At 47.5% G+C, this 16,285-nt stretch overlaps 1 protein-coding gene and 1 long non-coding RNA gene across 3 annotated transcripts; one reads left to right on the top strand and one right to left on the bottom strand.

The window, feature by feature from the left end:
- Window positions 1-1,853: 1,853 nt before the first annotated feature.
- Window positions 1,854-14,348, top strand: LOC135251343 (peptidyl-prolyl cis-trans isomerase FKBP8-like). Of its 2 annotated transcripts, none has more exons than XM_064328695.1 (9): window positions 1,854-1,993; window positions 3,308-3,677; window positions 4,520-4,689; window positions 6,203-6,291; window positions 6,493-6,713; window positions 9,613-9,785; window positions 10,234-10,311; window positions 12,226-12,360; window positions 13,002-14,348. In XM_064328695.1, the coding sequence occupies exons 2-9, from the start codon at window positions 3,332-3,334 to the stop codon at window positions 13,086-13,088; spliced, it is 1,299 nt and encodes a 432-aa protein (XP_064184765.1). In that variant the 5' UTR covers window positions 1,854-1,993; window positions 3,308-3,331; the 3' UTR covers window positions 13,089-14,348. The 2 variants fall into 2 exon arrangements, with proteins under 2 accessions (XP_064184765.1, XP_064184766.1); XM_064328696.1 differs by having other exon boundaries at window positions 1,861-1,881.
- Window positions 14,349-14,765: 417 nt separating this feature from the next.
- LOC135251348 (uncharacterized) lies at window positions 14,766-15,334 on the bottom strand. The gene is made up of 2 exons (XR_010329128.1): window positions 15,165-15,334; window positions 14,766-14,842 (listed from the first exon to the last, which is right to left on the bottom strand). It is a non-coding gene; the product is annotated as an uncharacterized LOC135251348 (long non-coding RNA).
- Between the last annotated feature and the right edge of the window lie 951 nt (window positions 15,335-16,285).

Here is a 16,285-nt window from a genome sequence, read left to right as displayed (position 1 = left end):
GGGGAGACTGCCAGATCTAAACATGATCACATGTGACCATCGCCTGCCTGGACTTGCATCAAGACCTCAGCAGCTTTAGTCTGTGTTTCTGTGCGGACACGCTGAAGTCACCCGAAGTAAACAACAAAGACACAACAACTCTAATTTTATCATCGTGAGTGGGGAAGGAAGGTGGAACATCGCTGACCTGTTGAAGCAGCCTCTGGGGCAGATCTGTTGGTTGAGTGCGTCTGGAGCCGCTGGAACTTCATCTCTGTGGAGACTTCCGGAAACCTGGGGGCCACTCCGACTCCTTATCCTCCCCTTTTCAGCTGTTCGGCCTCTTCAGTTTGTCCCAGGTAGCGACACCTGTGTCTTCACCTGTGCTGGCGTCATACTGACTGCTGTCTCTTGAGGGTGAAGCACAGTTTGGTTTTCATGTGGGTCGTTTGTGCCTGAGGGCTTCTGAACGCAGCTCAGCTGGTCTCTGTGTTTGATGCATGAGAGAGAGAGGAAGGGAGACAGAGAGAGGGGGGGCTGGGAGAGAGAGACACAGAGAGAGAGAGAGAGAGAGAGAGCGAGAGAGAGAGAGGCAGAGCATCATGGATTGACCGTGTTACAGGAACATTATCTCAGATGGGCTGAAGTCACTGTGCCAGCGCATGCGTGCGTGTCTGCGCGTGCGTTTGTGTGTGTGTGTGTGTGTGCATGCATTTGTGTTTGCGTGTATGCTCTCTCTCTCACCTGTTGATGTGTGCCCCTGTTGTTTTGGGCGTCTGATGCCACCAGCTCCCAGCGATAGTGACATAGTCAGGACACTGTCAGCTGCACCCTTATTAAAGTATACCAAGATTTATAACACATTTTAATAACACAACATAAAAGCATACTACATTCTGGATTTCAGCGTCCCTGGGCCTGGACAGCCTTTACTTTGCTGGTTTCCACTTTGAAATCTGCAACTGATTCAGGTCCAATGAACCAGGTGAGGGGGGCGAATACTTGAAACAGTGAAGTTCTGAGTAACAACAACTTAAAAAAAACAACAACAAAAAACTAGCAGACCCTTAACGCTGAGACCAGAGTAAACAGTCCCCTGATATAAGTCAGTAAGAAATTGGGTCACAACATGTAATATTTCATGTCATTCACCCAATAAAATCTCGCTCTGCCACGATCTTTAGGATTACACATTAATCTCTTGGAGGTCAAAGCTCCCTCTCTCGCTCTCTCTCTCTCTCTGTCTCTCTCCCAGAGATGGGCGTCAGCAATGATGACCTATAAGAAGACTTACTGGTAAGAGAGAACAGCCAATAGAATTCAGGCTGGGTAAGGAAGCGCTCAGGCTTTCTATGTTGCCAGATTTGTAATAATGCCCCGTGGAAAGATAAAATGTGGTTAAAATCATGGCCAGGATATCAAGACTAGGGAACGAAAATAATATAACTGTTGGTTTACAGTGTTGTTTATTTTCTTCTTCTTATTTATTATTTTGTTTATTATTTTTCTTTACACATGCGTTCAATTCTTAACAAATTAACATTACAACTGTGATGACAACAAAACGAAATAATAATAATAATAATAATAATAATAACAATAATAATAATAATAGAAGGCAAAGAAGTAGAAGAAAATTGAAGGAAGTATAGGTATTTCCAGCCTAAAATGAATGACTTTTTGATGCCAATAGAAGATCTTGTTTATTATTTAAAGCTTCAACAATATTTACAAGTAAGCAAAATGTCTTAAGAAACCACTGTGAACGCCAGTGAGTTCTCCAAAGTCGTACTACAATACTACCACAATAACAAATGTTGGTATGCAAGGGTGATCAAATGACGCATTTGGCAACCACCCGCGTACGTAAAAAAAAAAAAAAAAGATCCAAGCGAATCCAAGGTGAGCAGGAACCTTTAGCCAGTTAGCCAGCTGGCTAGCTTGCTTGCTGGAATTGATGCAATTTTATAACTTTAAACCGCTTTCGATTTAAAGTGGCGAATAACTTGTCCAGGTAAATGTTTCTCATTTCGAGCGAATGATTTGTATTTTTTTATTTTTCGATGGAAAGAGAAAGCTGAATAGGTTCTTATTACTAGCTGTATCAAATAGCTAAGTATGTTCGCACGGATAGCTTCGCTAAGCTTCGCGAATCCTTAGCTAGTACTGTCAGAGTTGTAGCCAATGCTGTCAAATCGTCACTGTTTTCTCGAGGCGTGTTGTACTGGATTTTCTATCTTGCTAACGTTAGCTTCCAGATGAAACGTCACATATGGGATTACGGGTCTAGTACATGCATCAGTTCGCAGTCTTTGCTAGCAAACGCTAGCTAAAATGGAAACTTCGTAACTTGCTAGGTTGCTAGCAAAGTGTGCGTCAGAGATGTGATGTAACCGCTGTATTAAAGAATATGTGTTTTGTTTTTTTTACTACTGGCGTTGTACGTTATGCTTATTTTAGCATTGGAAAAGGAATTCGGTATGCATTTAAGGTTTATCGCCTGAAAAAAAAAATGTTAGCTGAACTGACCATCATGATCATGCAAACAAACCAACTATCATAATTCAGTTCATGTCGTATGCCGACTTTGATGAGGTTTCCAAAATTTCGATTTGAAGCAACATTGTACCAAAACTTTGCCTCTAAGCATGCTTGGCCAGAGAATTTAACCTAGGCTGCTACGAACTGTTGTGTGTGATTATTAACAGTAACATTTTGAGGACAAGGTATGCGCAAACAACCGGTAGATTAAATATTAATCCAAATTAATCGTAAAAATGAAAGTCCACAGTGTTCTGTATTGCCGTCTCTTTTACTTGCATCTCTATGCAACCTTGTTATTTGTTCTTATATAGAACTTACATTTATTGTTCAATTAAAGCAGTTAATTACACAGCCAATCCGTCTCTCCTGGATTCTTGGTTGTTCATGTTACGATGAGAACATAAAGCAGCAAAAAGCGGCTAAATTCTCCGCGAGACACAACTACGCAGTGAAATGTTTAGTTTTAAATGAACTCATACAGTGTACATGTAGTCCTGTTGGAGTCGTATAACCTCCGTTAGAGTTGAATTAATACTTAACATTTTGCTGTGTACAGCCAAAAGTAAAACGAAGTTTAGGTTAACATCTCACATGACCTGCATAACACAGGGAGAGAAGAGTTCGTTTTTTGTTGTTGTAAAGCATTAATTGAGTTGCTGTCTGAGGTGGTTTTGAATGGGAAGGTGAAATGAGTATCAGTAGCTCACAACTTTTGATGATAAACTGCATGCACGTGTGTGTGTTTGTGCATGTGTTTGTGAATGTTTTTGCTTGTTTGTTTCAGGAGATTCCGCTCTAAGACGAATCGATGGCCACCTTGGAGGAGGTGCCGGTAGCCGTCGGTGGCGGGGGGGACCCCGAGGGTAACGCCGGCCAATCGGATGCCAGCGAGGGGGGCTCCCCCTCAGCCGAAACCTCGGGACCAGCCCACGCCTCCCTGCTGGACAGCGGCGAGAACTTCGACATTCTGAACGGCGAAGAGGAGGGTGGCCCTGATGATGATGATGACGACGACGATGATGACCTCCCACCTCTGGAAGACATTAACAAGGAGAAGAAGACGCAGGAGAAGAGCAGAGCAGAGGATTCTGGGATATCTGCCCCTGGGGCTGAATCTCTCCCAGCTCAGACCACAGAATGGCTGGATGTGTTGGGTAATTTGGGCTCCCTTAATGTTTTTTGAATGGTTTTATCTGATTAGTTTCTTGTTTTTTTCTCTTGTTATCTTTGACTTCCTGTTGATTGGGGGGGCGGCGTTATGTCTTCCTAAAAAGTGTATAACCTACAGATTGAGTGGCACAGCACAGGCTTGTAAAGGAGATATATATATTTACTTGATTCATAAAAACACATCTTGGCTGCCCAGGCTTTCATCAAATGACAGAAAGAAAGCGAGAATAAATATATGAACCCACACATTCCAAAACTGACAAACGAGAGGGACGTTTGAAATGCTGCCCAGCCAATGAGATCTGCTGAGCGGAAAGACTAACGACTCCATTTTGGGTAGCATTGTGGCTCCGGTGCTTTGGCACCAACTTCCCCACATAGTCATGAAAACTGTTGTTTTTGCGAATACAGCAGGGGCTGAGAACGTGACAGTTTTTTCCCGTTTTCCTTCATTATGTACAGACACAGTCTGTGCGAAATGGCAGCCATTTTGTGTCGTTAGTGTGTGCTGTGAAAATTGGCAGACGAGTGGCAGGCTTTATTTTTGTTGCGCCAATGGGCCTAACATAATCAACAGTAAGTATTCTTGTTTTTCCTGACAGTGGGGTTCAAACTTGCTAGCGCAAACAATCTTTGAATATTCAAATGGTCCTCTCTGAGTAGCAGAAGTACAAGTAGCAGAAAGGATCAGGTTTGACTCGGTCGGATTTTTAATGCAAAATCCGTGCCGGTCCACTGATTTTCATCTGGTTCTGCTCTGTTCAGGATTTCCCGGAATTCTGTGCAGCAGGGACGTGTCATGTGACGTGTCATGTGATCTATACAGGAAATGGGCAGCTGAAGAAGAAGATGGTGGAGGCGGGGAAAGGGCCGGAGAGCAGGCCGCGGAAGGGCCAGAACGTCAGGGTCCACCTCAAGACCTCATTGGCCGACGGCACCACCGTGGAGGAGGAGCCTAGCCTCTCTTTCACTCTCGGGGACGGTGATGTCATCCAGGTAGAGACTGCTGCGCTTCGTATAGACCTGGAAAGGGTTCCCAGGCTCTGTTGAGGCTTGTTGCCAGTGGAATGTCATATTTTTTTTGTGTATGTGGAATGGGGGATTTGAAGGAAGGCGTACAGATGGTTTATATAAGCATGTGTTTACACTGGGTGGGCACAGAGATTTTAACTTGTCCATAGTTTCTGTGGTGTGAAATTGCCATTTGTGCCCGTCTGACTGATCTAGGAACAGTGGAAACCGGATTCTAGATCAGCACTTCTCTCAGATGCTTTATGAATACACACCCGGGTCTCAGTCCTACAGCTGTGTCAAACTGGACACTTGAACCATGAGGCTGTACCACTGGTTTTGCAGAATACAGATGGTATATAAGCAGCTGCACATGTACATCGCTGCATCACATTGCACTCGGAGAAGACCGATTGCGCACAGGGCGAAAGCTGGATGTCGGTGTCTAGCAACTCTTGCTCTGCGTTTCTGGTTATGCCATACAGTATGGTCGATCGTTTTCACTGCTGTCAGCATGTAGCAAGATGTTCTGTTTAGAATGTTCTAATCACGTGTTTGTGATCTTACACCTTAAAGGGTTAAAAAAACTGCAGTTGCTGCAGGGTCAGGATCTGGTGAACCCAGGTGTGCACAGGCTCTGGTGGGAACAGGGTAGGAAACAGACTCAGTGGACCTGGTTGGTGTAATTAGCCCTCTCCGCCACTAGAGGGCCATGGTACAGAATGAGCAGGCCCTGCCACAGAGTTTCTCATAACCAGTACAGTTTCTGCATATGGGACAGCCTTTGGTCAGCGTGTAGTTGGTGACATGTGTGCAGGGTGTCAGGCTTTATTCCTGGAGGACCACAGTGTCTGCTGGCTTCTAGGCTTGCTTCAGCACTTAAGTGATTAGCTTAAGCCGCTGATTGGCTTAAGGGTCCGCACACCTTCCCTCCAAAGCCTGGACTGGCTCGTGATTGAAGGAGGACCACAACAAACACGTGTCACTCGGCCGCTTGGCTTTGATGGCCCTGTTGATCACGATCAGCAGAACTCCTCAGAATTTCAGTAAAAATGTATAAAAACACAGGACATGACCCGGATGCAAATGGAGTGTGCTGAGGTGTATTGTAAACATGTGGACCTTTTGGAAAGTTTGTGATGATAAATGTATTTGACAGAATGGTGAACGATAACCGTGGTGACCAGATGAGGATGGAGGAGTGGGGGGGGTTCCCTGAGAGCAGTTTGGGGTACAGCTTCCACTAAGCTAGCCACTGTCGTCTTTTATTTTATTTTTATTTTTTTGCCTGATTTCACTGGTTGTCGTGGTTACCAAACATGGTAAGACCTGAGCAGAGGACGTATATTTAGACATGGTCTCTCTCTGTCTCTCTCTCTCTCTCTCTCTCTCTGTCTCTCTCTCTCTCTCTCTCTCTCTCTCTGTCTCTGTCTCTCTCTCTCTCTGTCTCTGTCTCTCTCTCTCTCTCTCTCTGTCTCTCTCTCTCTCTCTCTCTCAGGCGCTGGACCTCGCCGTGCAGCTGATGGAGCTGGAGGAGACAGCTCTGGTCCAAACTGATGCCAAATACGCCTATGGAACTGTGGGGAGGTAAGGACACCTGCGTGGACACCTGCATGTCTGCAAAGGGCAGGTAAACATGGTGGGTGACCTGTTTTTACCCACTTTTGGCGCTTGATGGGTGGTAATTTAGGACGCTGTGTCTCTCATTTACAATCCTGGCTGCAAAGGCACAGTCCATAACGCAGTCTACCCCCCCCCCCCCCCCTCCCCCTCCCTCTCCTGGGACAGTGTGGCCCCCCCTGTGCCCCCCGGGGCAGATCTGACCCTGGAGCTGAGGTTGCTGGAGGTCGGCGACGCCCCCGACCTGGAGCTGCTGCCCCCGGCGGAGCGGACCGCCCTGGCGGACAGGAAGAGGGAGCGCGGGAACGCGCACTACCAGCGCGGCGACTACGCCTTCGCCGTCAACTCCTACGCCATCGCCCTGCAGGCGGCCGAGTCCAGCTCCAAAAGTGAGGGTCACCTCGGCAACTAATGGGGCTCGCCGATTGGTTCAGCTCCAAATGTGAGGCGGGAGGGCCCTGGGGGCTCCAGGTAGCACCCGGCGACCAATGGGGCCACTGGTCAGAAAGGGAGGTCAGGCACATGGGCTTTTGTTTGCTGCAAGGAAGGGACAGTCCCGGTGCCGTATCGCTGCACAGGAGCTCACTGTGCTGTCTGCTTCAGGACACGCCAGTGTTTAGTGCATGTCTGATGCGTCGGCGTTTCGTGCCGTGTAACCAATATCGTTCCGTCACTCGTAGATTATCAACAAAACGATGCTAGTTTGACAACAAGACGTCGCTTGTGAATCACGCATCGAATGTCCCTGAAGGAGAAAAGAATGTACCGAGAGATAAACGGACAGATGGTGTGTGTGATTTGGCAGAGCTTTCCGTTGCCGTGTTGTTCTGGGGCGTGCGTTCCATCCACACATTTCCTCCTAACAGTTCAGAGCTACGTTCTTTTTCCCTGCGTGCTTTGTTTAGACGACCTTATCGCGCGGTTAATATTCTCCTGTGGTTTGTCTCGGATGAAGGCTTTAGTAGAATGGCCAATCGGATGGCTTGGCCATGCCCCTCCCCCCCGCCCCCCCGGGGGGGACCGTTAAACAGTCTGGAGCGCTGGCTGTTCCAAACGCAACATCGTGACACGCCTCGTTTCTGAGAGACGCCCACACGATTAAAATAATTATAAAAAACGTGCTCGTTTGGAGTCTACAGCGACCAGCAGGAGTATCTGTAATACGGTTGAATAACGAATCGGTGACAAACAACTGCTTGAAGAGATAAGAAAGATAAAGCAGAACGAGTGTCTGGCCAAGACCTCTGGGGAGCAAAGAGACGTGACACCCTGTAGTACTCTGTTTACTGTGTATATTACTAGTATCTCTGTATTTATTACTCTGTAGTGTTATTCTTATATACTGTAGTGTTATTACTCTGTAGTGTTATACCTAGTGTTATTCTCTGTAGTGTTATTACTCTGTAGTGTTATTATCTGAGTTTATTACTCTGTAGTGTTTACTGTAGTGTTATTACTCTGTGTTATTACTCTGTAGTGTTATTACTTTAGTGTTATTACTCTGTATATTACCTTAGTGTTATTACTCTGTTATTACTCTGTAGTGTATTACTCTGTATGTTATACTGTAGTGTTATTACTCTGTAGTTATACTGTATTTATTACTTTAGTGTTATTACTAGTGTTATTACTCTGTAGTGTTATTACTCGTAGTGTTATTACTCTGTGTTATTACTCTGTAGTGTTATACTCGTAGTGTTATTACTCTGTAGTTATTATTGTGTATTACTCTGTAGTGTATTACTGTGTTATACTCTGTAGTGTTATTACCTAGTGTTATTACTCGTAGTGTTATTACCTGTAGTGTTATACTCTGTAGTATATTACTCTAGTGTTATTATCGTAGTGTTATACTCTGTATTATTACCTTTTATTACTCTATGTTATACTTAGTTTATTACCTAGTGTTATTACCTGTAGGTTATTCTCTGTATATACCTGTAGTGTTATTACTCTGTAGATATTACTCTGTAGTGTTATTACTCTGTAGTGTTATTACTCTGTAGTGTTATTACTCTGTAGTGTTATTACTCTAGTGTTATTACTCTGTAGTGTTATTACTCTGTAGTGTTATTACTCTGTAGTATTATTACTCTGTAGTGTTATTACTCTGTAGTATTATTACTCTGTAGTGTTATTACTCTGTAGTGTTATTACTCTGTAGTATTATTACTACAGTGCAGTTTATTTTTACACTTCAGTGAGTGCCGCGCCCCTTTGATTTCCTCTAAACGTTTATAAATGGAAATTAAAATGGCGTCTGAAAGCCGTGCGCGCGCGCCCTCCTGCTGACCTTCCTGATAAACGCTGAAGTGGGTGTTTTCATGTTTGGCGGCTTTAACGGTAAATCGGCGGTTTCGTTTCACAGCCCCCGGTAACAGCGAGGCCGGGCAGGAGCTTAATTACAGTGTTCAGTGCTAATTAACCCCCCCCCACCCCCGCTCTCCCATTCATTCAGCACCGACATAGCCAATTATCACGGGGGGATGGAGGCGAGCAGTTAGTGCTCAAAACGACAATAAAAACAAACCTGGAAAACAAACAAAGACTACAAACGCACGGCAAAATATTAAGTAACGCTCGATTCTAACGGGAAGAGAGCAAAAAGTCCGTTTTGTAGGATGGTGAATGTTAGCCCCTTGAAGAGTAGGTGGAATGTTTTTTTTCAAAATTCTAAGCCATTGTTCTAGAACTCTGTTGCTTTCGGTTACCACAGCGACTGTGACATCAGCATTAGAATGTCCAGTTAAGAACGTTGTAATCTCATATTTGTGACCTCACAGCTTTAAGGGTTGATATGACGTTAAACGACGTGCATTGGTGGGCTGATGCCTGTATCACTGGCACTCGAGCCCTGAAGCTACAGCTAACAGTCCGGGCCCGGACAGCACCGGTGTGGGGTGGGGGTCGCGGTCCGTAAACGTGGGGCTGGCACAAAGGGCTGTCCTGCAGATCCGATCTGTCCCGCTGCGTCGCGTTACAAACTGGGGGGGGTAGAAAATGTTGGAGTTTTGTCTTGAGCTTTCCTTACCAGTTCTGGGACTTGGCTTGCGTTATCGGTCTGTTATTAACTTGTTATTTAGATGTTATTACTGGGTTATTAACAAGTTATTAGAGTATTTTTCGCATCTTTTGTGTGTGTGTGGGCTTTGGGGTCAAGGTATAATTGTCTATTGACCAGAGTGTGTTGTGTAATGTGTGTTGTTCAGAACCGCGTTATGCCATGCCCTCCTTCTCTCCCTCTCTCCCTCCCTCCGTTCTTGTTCTGACCGCTTCCTCCTTCGTCAGTGGACATCAGCCCGCAGGAAGAGGCGGAGCTCCTGGACGTGAAGGTGAAGTGCCTGAACAACATGGCCGCCGCCCAGCTGAAGCTGGATCACCTGGAGGCCGCCCTGCGCTCCTGCGTGTCCGTGCTCGCCCACCAGCCCGACAACGTCAAGGCCCTCTTCCGCAAGGGCAAGGTGTGTGTGTGTGTGTGTGTGTGTGAGTGTGTGTGCATCTGTATGTGAGTGTGTCTGTGAGTGTGAGCGTGTGTGCGTGTGTGTGTGAGTGTGTGTGAGTGTGTGTGATTGTGTGTGCGTGTGTGTGTGTGTGTGTGTGTGAGTGAGTGAGTGTGTGTGCGTCTGTGTGTCTGTGTGTGTGTCTGGTGTGTCTGTGTGTGTGTGTGTGTGTGTGTGCGTGTGTGTGTGCGTGTGTGTGTGAGTGTGTGTGTGTCTGTGTGTCTGGGTGTGTCTGTGTGTCTGCGTCTCTGCGTGTGTGTGTGTGTGTGTGTGTGTGTGTGTGTGTGTGTGTGTGTGTGTGTGTGTGTGTGTGTGTGTGTGTGTGTATACATATGTGAGTGCAGTGAGGCTTTGATGAGTCACAGGGTTTCCTGTTTCTCTGGGTTCCTGTCCTGGCTTGTGTCTGCAGGTCTTGGCGCTGCGGGGAGAGTACACGGAAGCCATCAGAGACTTAAAGAGCGCCCTGAAACTGGAGCCCAGCAACAAGGTACAGTCACAGCTGCCTGCACGCTACATTAAAGCCATTCAAAAAAAAAAAAAGAGACAGGAACTCCTTTTCCTAACCAGGATGGAACTGCAGTGGCGTCATCTCCTTAGTGATAAACTGTCTCTGCTGCTGTGCTACTTGGCACTGGAAAGCGTTCCTGGCGTGTTTATATACGTTGGTCTGTGTGAACCGCTGCATCTCGCGTGTTCTGGTGGAGAATAGAGTCCTTCACCGAGTCTGCTGAGCTGCACAGGATAACTGGAGCAGCAGCATGCATGGTGCTCCTTAACAACCCCCCCCCCCCCCCCCACGCTGATGCACATTCACTATGTCACTGTGACAAGAAGGGTCACACCGATATGCACTCTGAATGCCAGATTGGGAGAGAGAGAAGAAATGGTTAAAACATAAAAACAAATGTTCCCGGCCCCTTGCATGTTTTTGCACATTCATGATTTTTTTTTTTTGTTTTGCCCCTCTGGCAATTTCCCTGCGATGGAGAAGCTACTGTTTTGCTATGATTACAGTGTTTGTGTTTGTTCATCTCAGTGAGGTAGGTCAGTGAGGTAAATGAAGGCTAAATAAATGCAGGGATTGATTCAACGTGATATAATTATTAGCATAACCTTAACACATCTAGCGTATTATTATTAGCAGTTTTTAATATGTGCTGTACTGTGCTGCTTCTCATGTTTGCTTCTGTGCGCGTATGAAAAGCAGAAAGGCAAAGCATATTTAAAAAGTGCTGTGAAAATGCTTGGGGGGCCGGGGGGTCTGTGGGGGGGCGGGGGGGGTGTGAACACGGGCACCATCCCAAGCTGAATTTGGCTGTTCTCTGTGCAGGTCAGCTGATGGTTTGGTTATGCCTGTTATGCTTTTTTAGGTTTGCATTGAGCCGTGCAGAGTTCAGGGCAGTCTTTATTTATTTATCACTGGCCTTGTTAACATTGTGTGGGAGCATTTGGGGGGGGAGGGCAGTGGCGGGGGGGGGGGACTTGTTGCTGCCAAGAACTAAGGGTATTGGTGCGTGCTGAGGTGTTTATGGAATGCATTTTGGCCTTGTTAAATGTGTGTGGGAGTACTTTTTTGGGGGGGGGGCAGGGGGGGGCCCGGTGGTTCATCGTGCTGTGTGCTCTGTTGAGCTGAGGTGTTTATGGAATGCATTTTGGCCTTGTTAAACAGTGTGGGAGTATTTTTTTTTGGGGGGGGGGGGGGGGGTGGCGGTGGTTCGTCATACCGTGTGGTCGGCTGAGCTGGGAAGTTTACGAGACACATTTGGAATGCTGGTATCCCACACAGGCGATCAGGAGATGGTCAGGTGACTCCCCGGGGGTAGGAGGAACCCAAAACCGGTGTTCGGCAGTGGCTGGTCATCTAAGCAGCAGTTGTACGGGAAGAGGGGGGGCGGGTGTAAGGGACTGAGGGGAACCCTCTGTACCTGCCGTGAGGGAGGTGAAGGGATGGGGGGGGCGGGGCAGACTGTCCCATGCCTGTACAGAACCCACATTAACACATCATAAAAACCCCTCTCCCTTTCCAAAGGGCTGGCCTAGGCTGTGTTGGCCTGCAGCATGTAGCGTATAGCGCTAGGCTGTGTTAGCCTGCAGTACGTAGCGTATAGAGCTAGGCTATCTTAGCCTGAAATACGTAGCATATATAGCGCTAGGCTGTGTTAGCCTGTAGTACAGTGTATAGAGCTAGGCTGTGTTAGCCTGCAGTACGTAGCGTATAGCGCTAGGCTGTGTTAGCGTGCAGTACGTAGCGTATAGCGCTAGGCTGTGTTAGCCTGCAGCACGTAGCGTATAGCGCTAGGCTGCGTTAGCCTGCAGTATGTAGCGGCTCTGAGCTGGCCTAGCCTATGCTTCTTTAGCCTGCACGCCACTCTGACGCCGCGCCGCCTCTGTTTGCCTGCAGACCATCCACGCCGAGCTCTCCAAGCTGGTGAAGAAGCACTCGGAGCACAAGGGGGCGGAGCAGGCCATGTACAAGAAGATGCTGGGAAACCCCGCCCCCACCGCCCCGCAGAAGCACCAGGGCAAGTCCTCATGGGTGAGACCCCCGTGCCCACGGACCTGCGTGCGATATGAGTGCTTTCACAGTCACACCTTTATTCACTTTCACAAGAATGGGATGTGACCGCTCTCACGGTTACAACCTCATTCGCTCTCACAGAATGGAATGTGAGCACCCTTACGGATACGTATGGAGTACATAGATGGGATGTGACCGCCGTCATGACAAATTAAATTCATCAGATCAGATTACTGCTGTAATAATTTCAGTTGTACGCTCGAGCTGAGTGAAAGTTTCCAGACGGGACGTGACCGCTCTCGTGGTCGTAGTTTTACTCTGGCTGCCGTGGCCCTTAGAGGGCTTGTGTAGAGGTCTTTTCAGGCTGGTGTTGCGTTTGATGCAGTTAAGAGTAAAAAAAACCTTGGCGGCAGATGCCGCCCGTCATTGGCGCCTCAACCGCTGCTGGCCTACGTGGCTCGGCCATTTTGTTTTTCTTTTTTTCCTCCCCCTCTCTGGCTTCGCTGTAGCTCTACGGCGGCGCTGAGCGCTGGTTGTGGCTGCGTGCCATGACGCTTTTAATAATTTTAACCGTCAAGTGAAATGCTTCAAACTCCTTTCCCCCTTGTTTATTTCCCTTCACCCCCCCTCCCCCCGTCACCCCCCCCCCCCCCCTTCAGAGCGTCAGCTGGAAGTGGTTGTTCGGCGCCACTGCGGTCGCCATCGGGGGCGTGGCCTTATCCGTTGTCATCGCCGCCAGGAACTAAGGGTATTGGTGGGTCACTCAGCTCCGCCCCCCACCCACCCAACCCAACCACCCAACCCAACCCAACCCAACAAAAAAAATACAACAACAGCTTGTGGGCGGAGCCAAAGTTACGTGGCGCTTGATTGCACCTCCAAAGACTCCCGAGATGACGATACAGACGGGAGCCAATGGGAGCTGAGGATTGGGTCTGTGAGGGAGGGGGGCTCTGTTTAAACTGCGCCGATGTCTCCTGCACTGGTTTTAGAGAAGAGAGAAAAACAAAATGTGATTGGGGATTATCATTTATTGTGTCCTGTGTTTGTGAGAAATGACCCCTGTTGTCCTGATAGTGTGTATGGATGGGTGTGAAACTCGTGCTGTCTGTCTGGAGGCTTGATTGGTGTGGGTGCCTGTTCATTATTTAATTTGCCCCCCCCACCCTAACCCTAACCCTAACTCCCCCCCCATTAACCATGGAGGGCTGTGGTCCATAACCGTCCACCCCCCTGGCAAATATGAGGACTCTTTATACATTAATCAGGGCAAGCCACAAAATCTTTTTTTTTTTATTGAATAGCTTTGCAATCCTTCACCCATTCCAAATGTAAATTTCTACTCAAGGATTTGAGGAACCAAAAGGTAGTTAAACTTTTTTTGTACTGGTTCATTTGAGAGGTATATTTAGTTGTTTTCTCTTTTTAACAGAAATCCTTTAAGGGTGTCATCTGAACCTATGGAATGTTCTAGTTTTCCAATCGAATGTCTGAGACTTGCACACAGGGATGATAACTCTTAAGCTGATAGTTGGGGCCTAGCAGCAGTCTCATTGAATTGTGGGAAATGTAGTCTGCATAATGGCAAAAACCCATACCACCTGTTCCTGAGAACTATTGCTATTAGTGATTGGAGAGTTAGTGAACCCAAAATGGGTGGAGCTACAAGGATCTGTCAGTCATTGGCTTGTTTAAACCAATCAGATGCTCTGTCTCCACAATAGAACAATTGGTTGAAATGTGTAAGCAAATGATGGTGCTTGCTAGTTACGGCTGTTTGTGCTTTCATGAATCCTGGCTTTTTTTTATCACTAGCTGATAGTGGGTAGAACCAGGAGAGAATAATTTCTTGCTTTGTGTTTCTTTTTGTTGTTTATAGCTCTGGACCATACCTCACTGTATGAACTTTCCAAGACCTACAGTTGTTTTTAGGGGATTATTCCAACAGAGCTATTGGATTTATTTTGATATTTTGTGATTTAAAAAAAAACTATATTATTCTGCCACTTTCATTTGACGAATATATATATGAAATGTTCATCTCCACATTATCAGGGGTTCAAACAGAGACTCTGGCTTGGATTAGAAGTAAACTTATTTATAGAAACACACACACACACACACACACTGCTGGCTTCTACACCGTTTATGCACCGCAACGGCATTTTGAAACTATTAAGCGTCCGAATAAAAGGACAGCACTGTGAATTTCTGTTTTAGCCCCTCCCCTTTAGCGTGCTGTTTCTGTCGCTTTCTGGTGTATTACACTAACGGTTGGGCCGAAGTCATCGTTTGTGATGCAGATTAGCAGCTTCTGCTGTCCAATCGTCTGTTTCGCTGCAGCGCTCTACAGGCTACTCACCGCTCGCTGCTTTTGCAGCAGTCGCCCAAAGGATGCAGGTTTTTAATTTTTTTAAAAAAAATTTATTTTGAACTGGTGAGAGAGAAGAGGCTCGTTCCCTGTCGGGACCTGCGAGCCGGGCTCGTTCCCTGTCGGGACCTGCGAGCCGGGCTCGTTCCCTGCCGGGACCTGCGAGCGGCTCGTCCCTGCGGACCTGCAGCGGCTCGTTCCCTGTCGGGACCTGCGAGCCGGGCTCGTTCCCTGCCGGGACCTGCTAGTCGGGCTCGTTCCCTGTCGGGACCTGCGAGCCGGGCTCGTTCCCTGTCGGGACCTGCGAGCCGGGCTCGTTCCCTGTCGGGACCTGCGAGCCGGGCTCGTTCCCTGTCGGGACCTGCTAGTCGGGCTCGTTCCCTGTCGGGACCTGCGAGCCAGGCTCGTTCCCTGTCGGGACCTGCGAGCCGGGCTCGTTCCCTGCCGGGACCTGCTTTGTTCCTGGGTGAAAGGGGCGCTGCCGTGGCGCCCGCAGGCGGCATCCTGGCGTGAACCGCTTCTGTAGGAATAGCCAGCTGTGTGAGCCAGCTGAGAGCCGTGTGTAAGCGCGTCTGTCAGGAAAATAATTAATAAAGTTAATAAATGGCGAATGGACCAGGACCTTTGCTTGTGGTCAGTTATTGCCTCACCCTTGTGTGTGTGTGTCAGTGTTCGGGCGTGAAGAAACGTGCGCGCTTCTGCATGTGGCTGGTGTGTGCGTGTGTGTGTGTGTCAGTGTGTCAGTGCTCAGGTGTGATGAAACATGTACGCCTGTGTGTGTGTGTGTGTGCGTCAGTGCTCGGGCGTGCTTCTGTATGTGGCTGGCCTGGGTGTGTGTGTGTGTGTGTGTGTGTTTGTTGGCTCTGTGTGTCTGTTTGTCTATCAGTAATGTAAAAATTAATAACGCTTTACACTAGTTTGCTAATCTGATATCTATTGTACATTTTCATTAAAATCTGCATGTATATTTCTCTTTGTCTTGCTCAAGTATTATATTTCTTTTTCACTAATATATATTGGGACAGTGGCTTCCATGCTGATCCAGGTGTGAACAGGCTGTACAGCACCACTTGTGACCGTTCCATGATCCCCACAAGGGGTGGGGCTTCAACCATCTGTCAGTCTCTTCCTTCAGCCAATCGAAAAGGGCTTTGCACTTTCCACAGGAAATCGCAATTGCTGATTCAAATTGTGCGAAGGTTCACAAAGCATTTGGAAGCATCTGCCCATGTATGGCTCCACGGCGAAGCCTGGCTTCATCTGCCCATCGCTGAGGACTTCCCCTGAGCGACCGTGAACTGTCCAAAAGCTTTGAGAGTTTCCCCCCGTAGTTTCATAATTAGTGTTGAAAGCGGATATTGTGTGTGTGCGCCTGTTACATAAGTGTGTTTTACAAGGTCACTTAAGCTCTCGTACGTTTTTTTTTTTTTTTGTTGTTGTCACGACATCATTTCCTCCTGCTGCCCCGAGGTCTTGGCCACCCCTTTGTTTCTGCATTTTGGGGCTCTCAAAGGGATGAACTTCTGACAGGATGTTTCAGGCGAAGCTGACATGCAGGTCGCCCTATGGCCG

Source organism: Anguilla rostrata, chromosome 3 (assembly GCF_018555375.3).
Source record: "Anguilla rostrata isolate EN2019 chromosome 3, ASM1855537v3, whole genome shotgun sequence".
NCBI lineage: Eukaryota > Metazoa > Chordata > Actinopteri > Anguilliformes > Anguillidae > Anguilla > Anguilla rostrata.
This window is presented reverse-complemented; position numbering and strand designations above follow the sequence as displayed.

Excerpts from the sequence above, each read along its gene's own strand:
- LOC135251343 (XM_064328695.1), top strand. The coding sequence starts at position 3,332 with ATGGCCACCTTGGAGGAGGTGCCGGTAGCCGTCGGTGGCGGGGGGGAC. Across the intron at positions 4,690-6,202 it reads GGGACGGTGATGTCATCCAG|GCGCTGGACCTCGCCGTGCA; the intron begins GTAGAGACTGCT and ends TCTCTCTCTCAG. Across the intron at positions 9,786-10,233 it reads CCCTCTTCCGCAAGGGCAAG|GTCTTGGCGCTGCGGGGAGA; the intron begins GTGTGTGTGTGT and ends TTGTGTCTGCAG.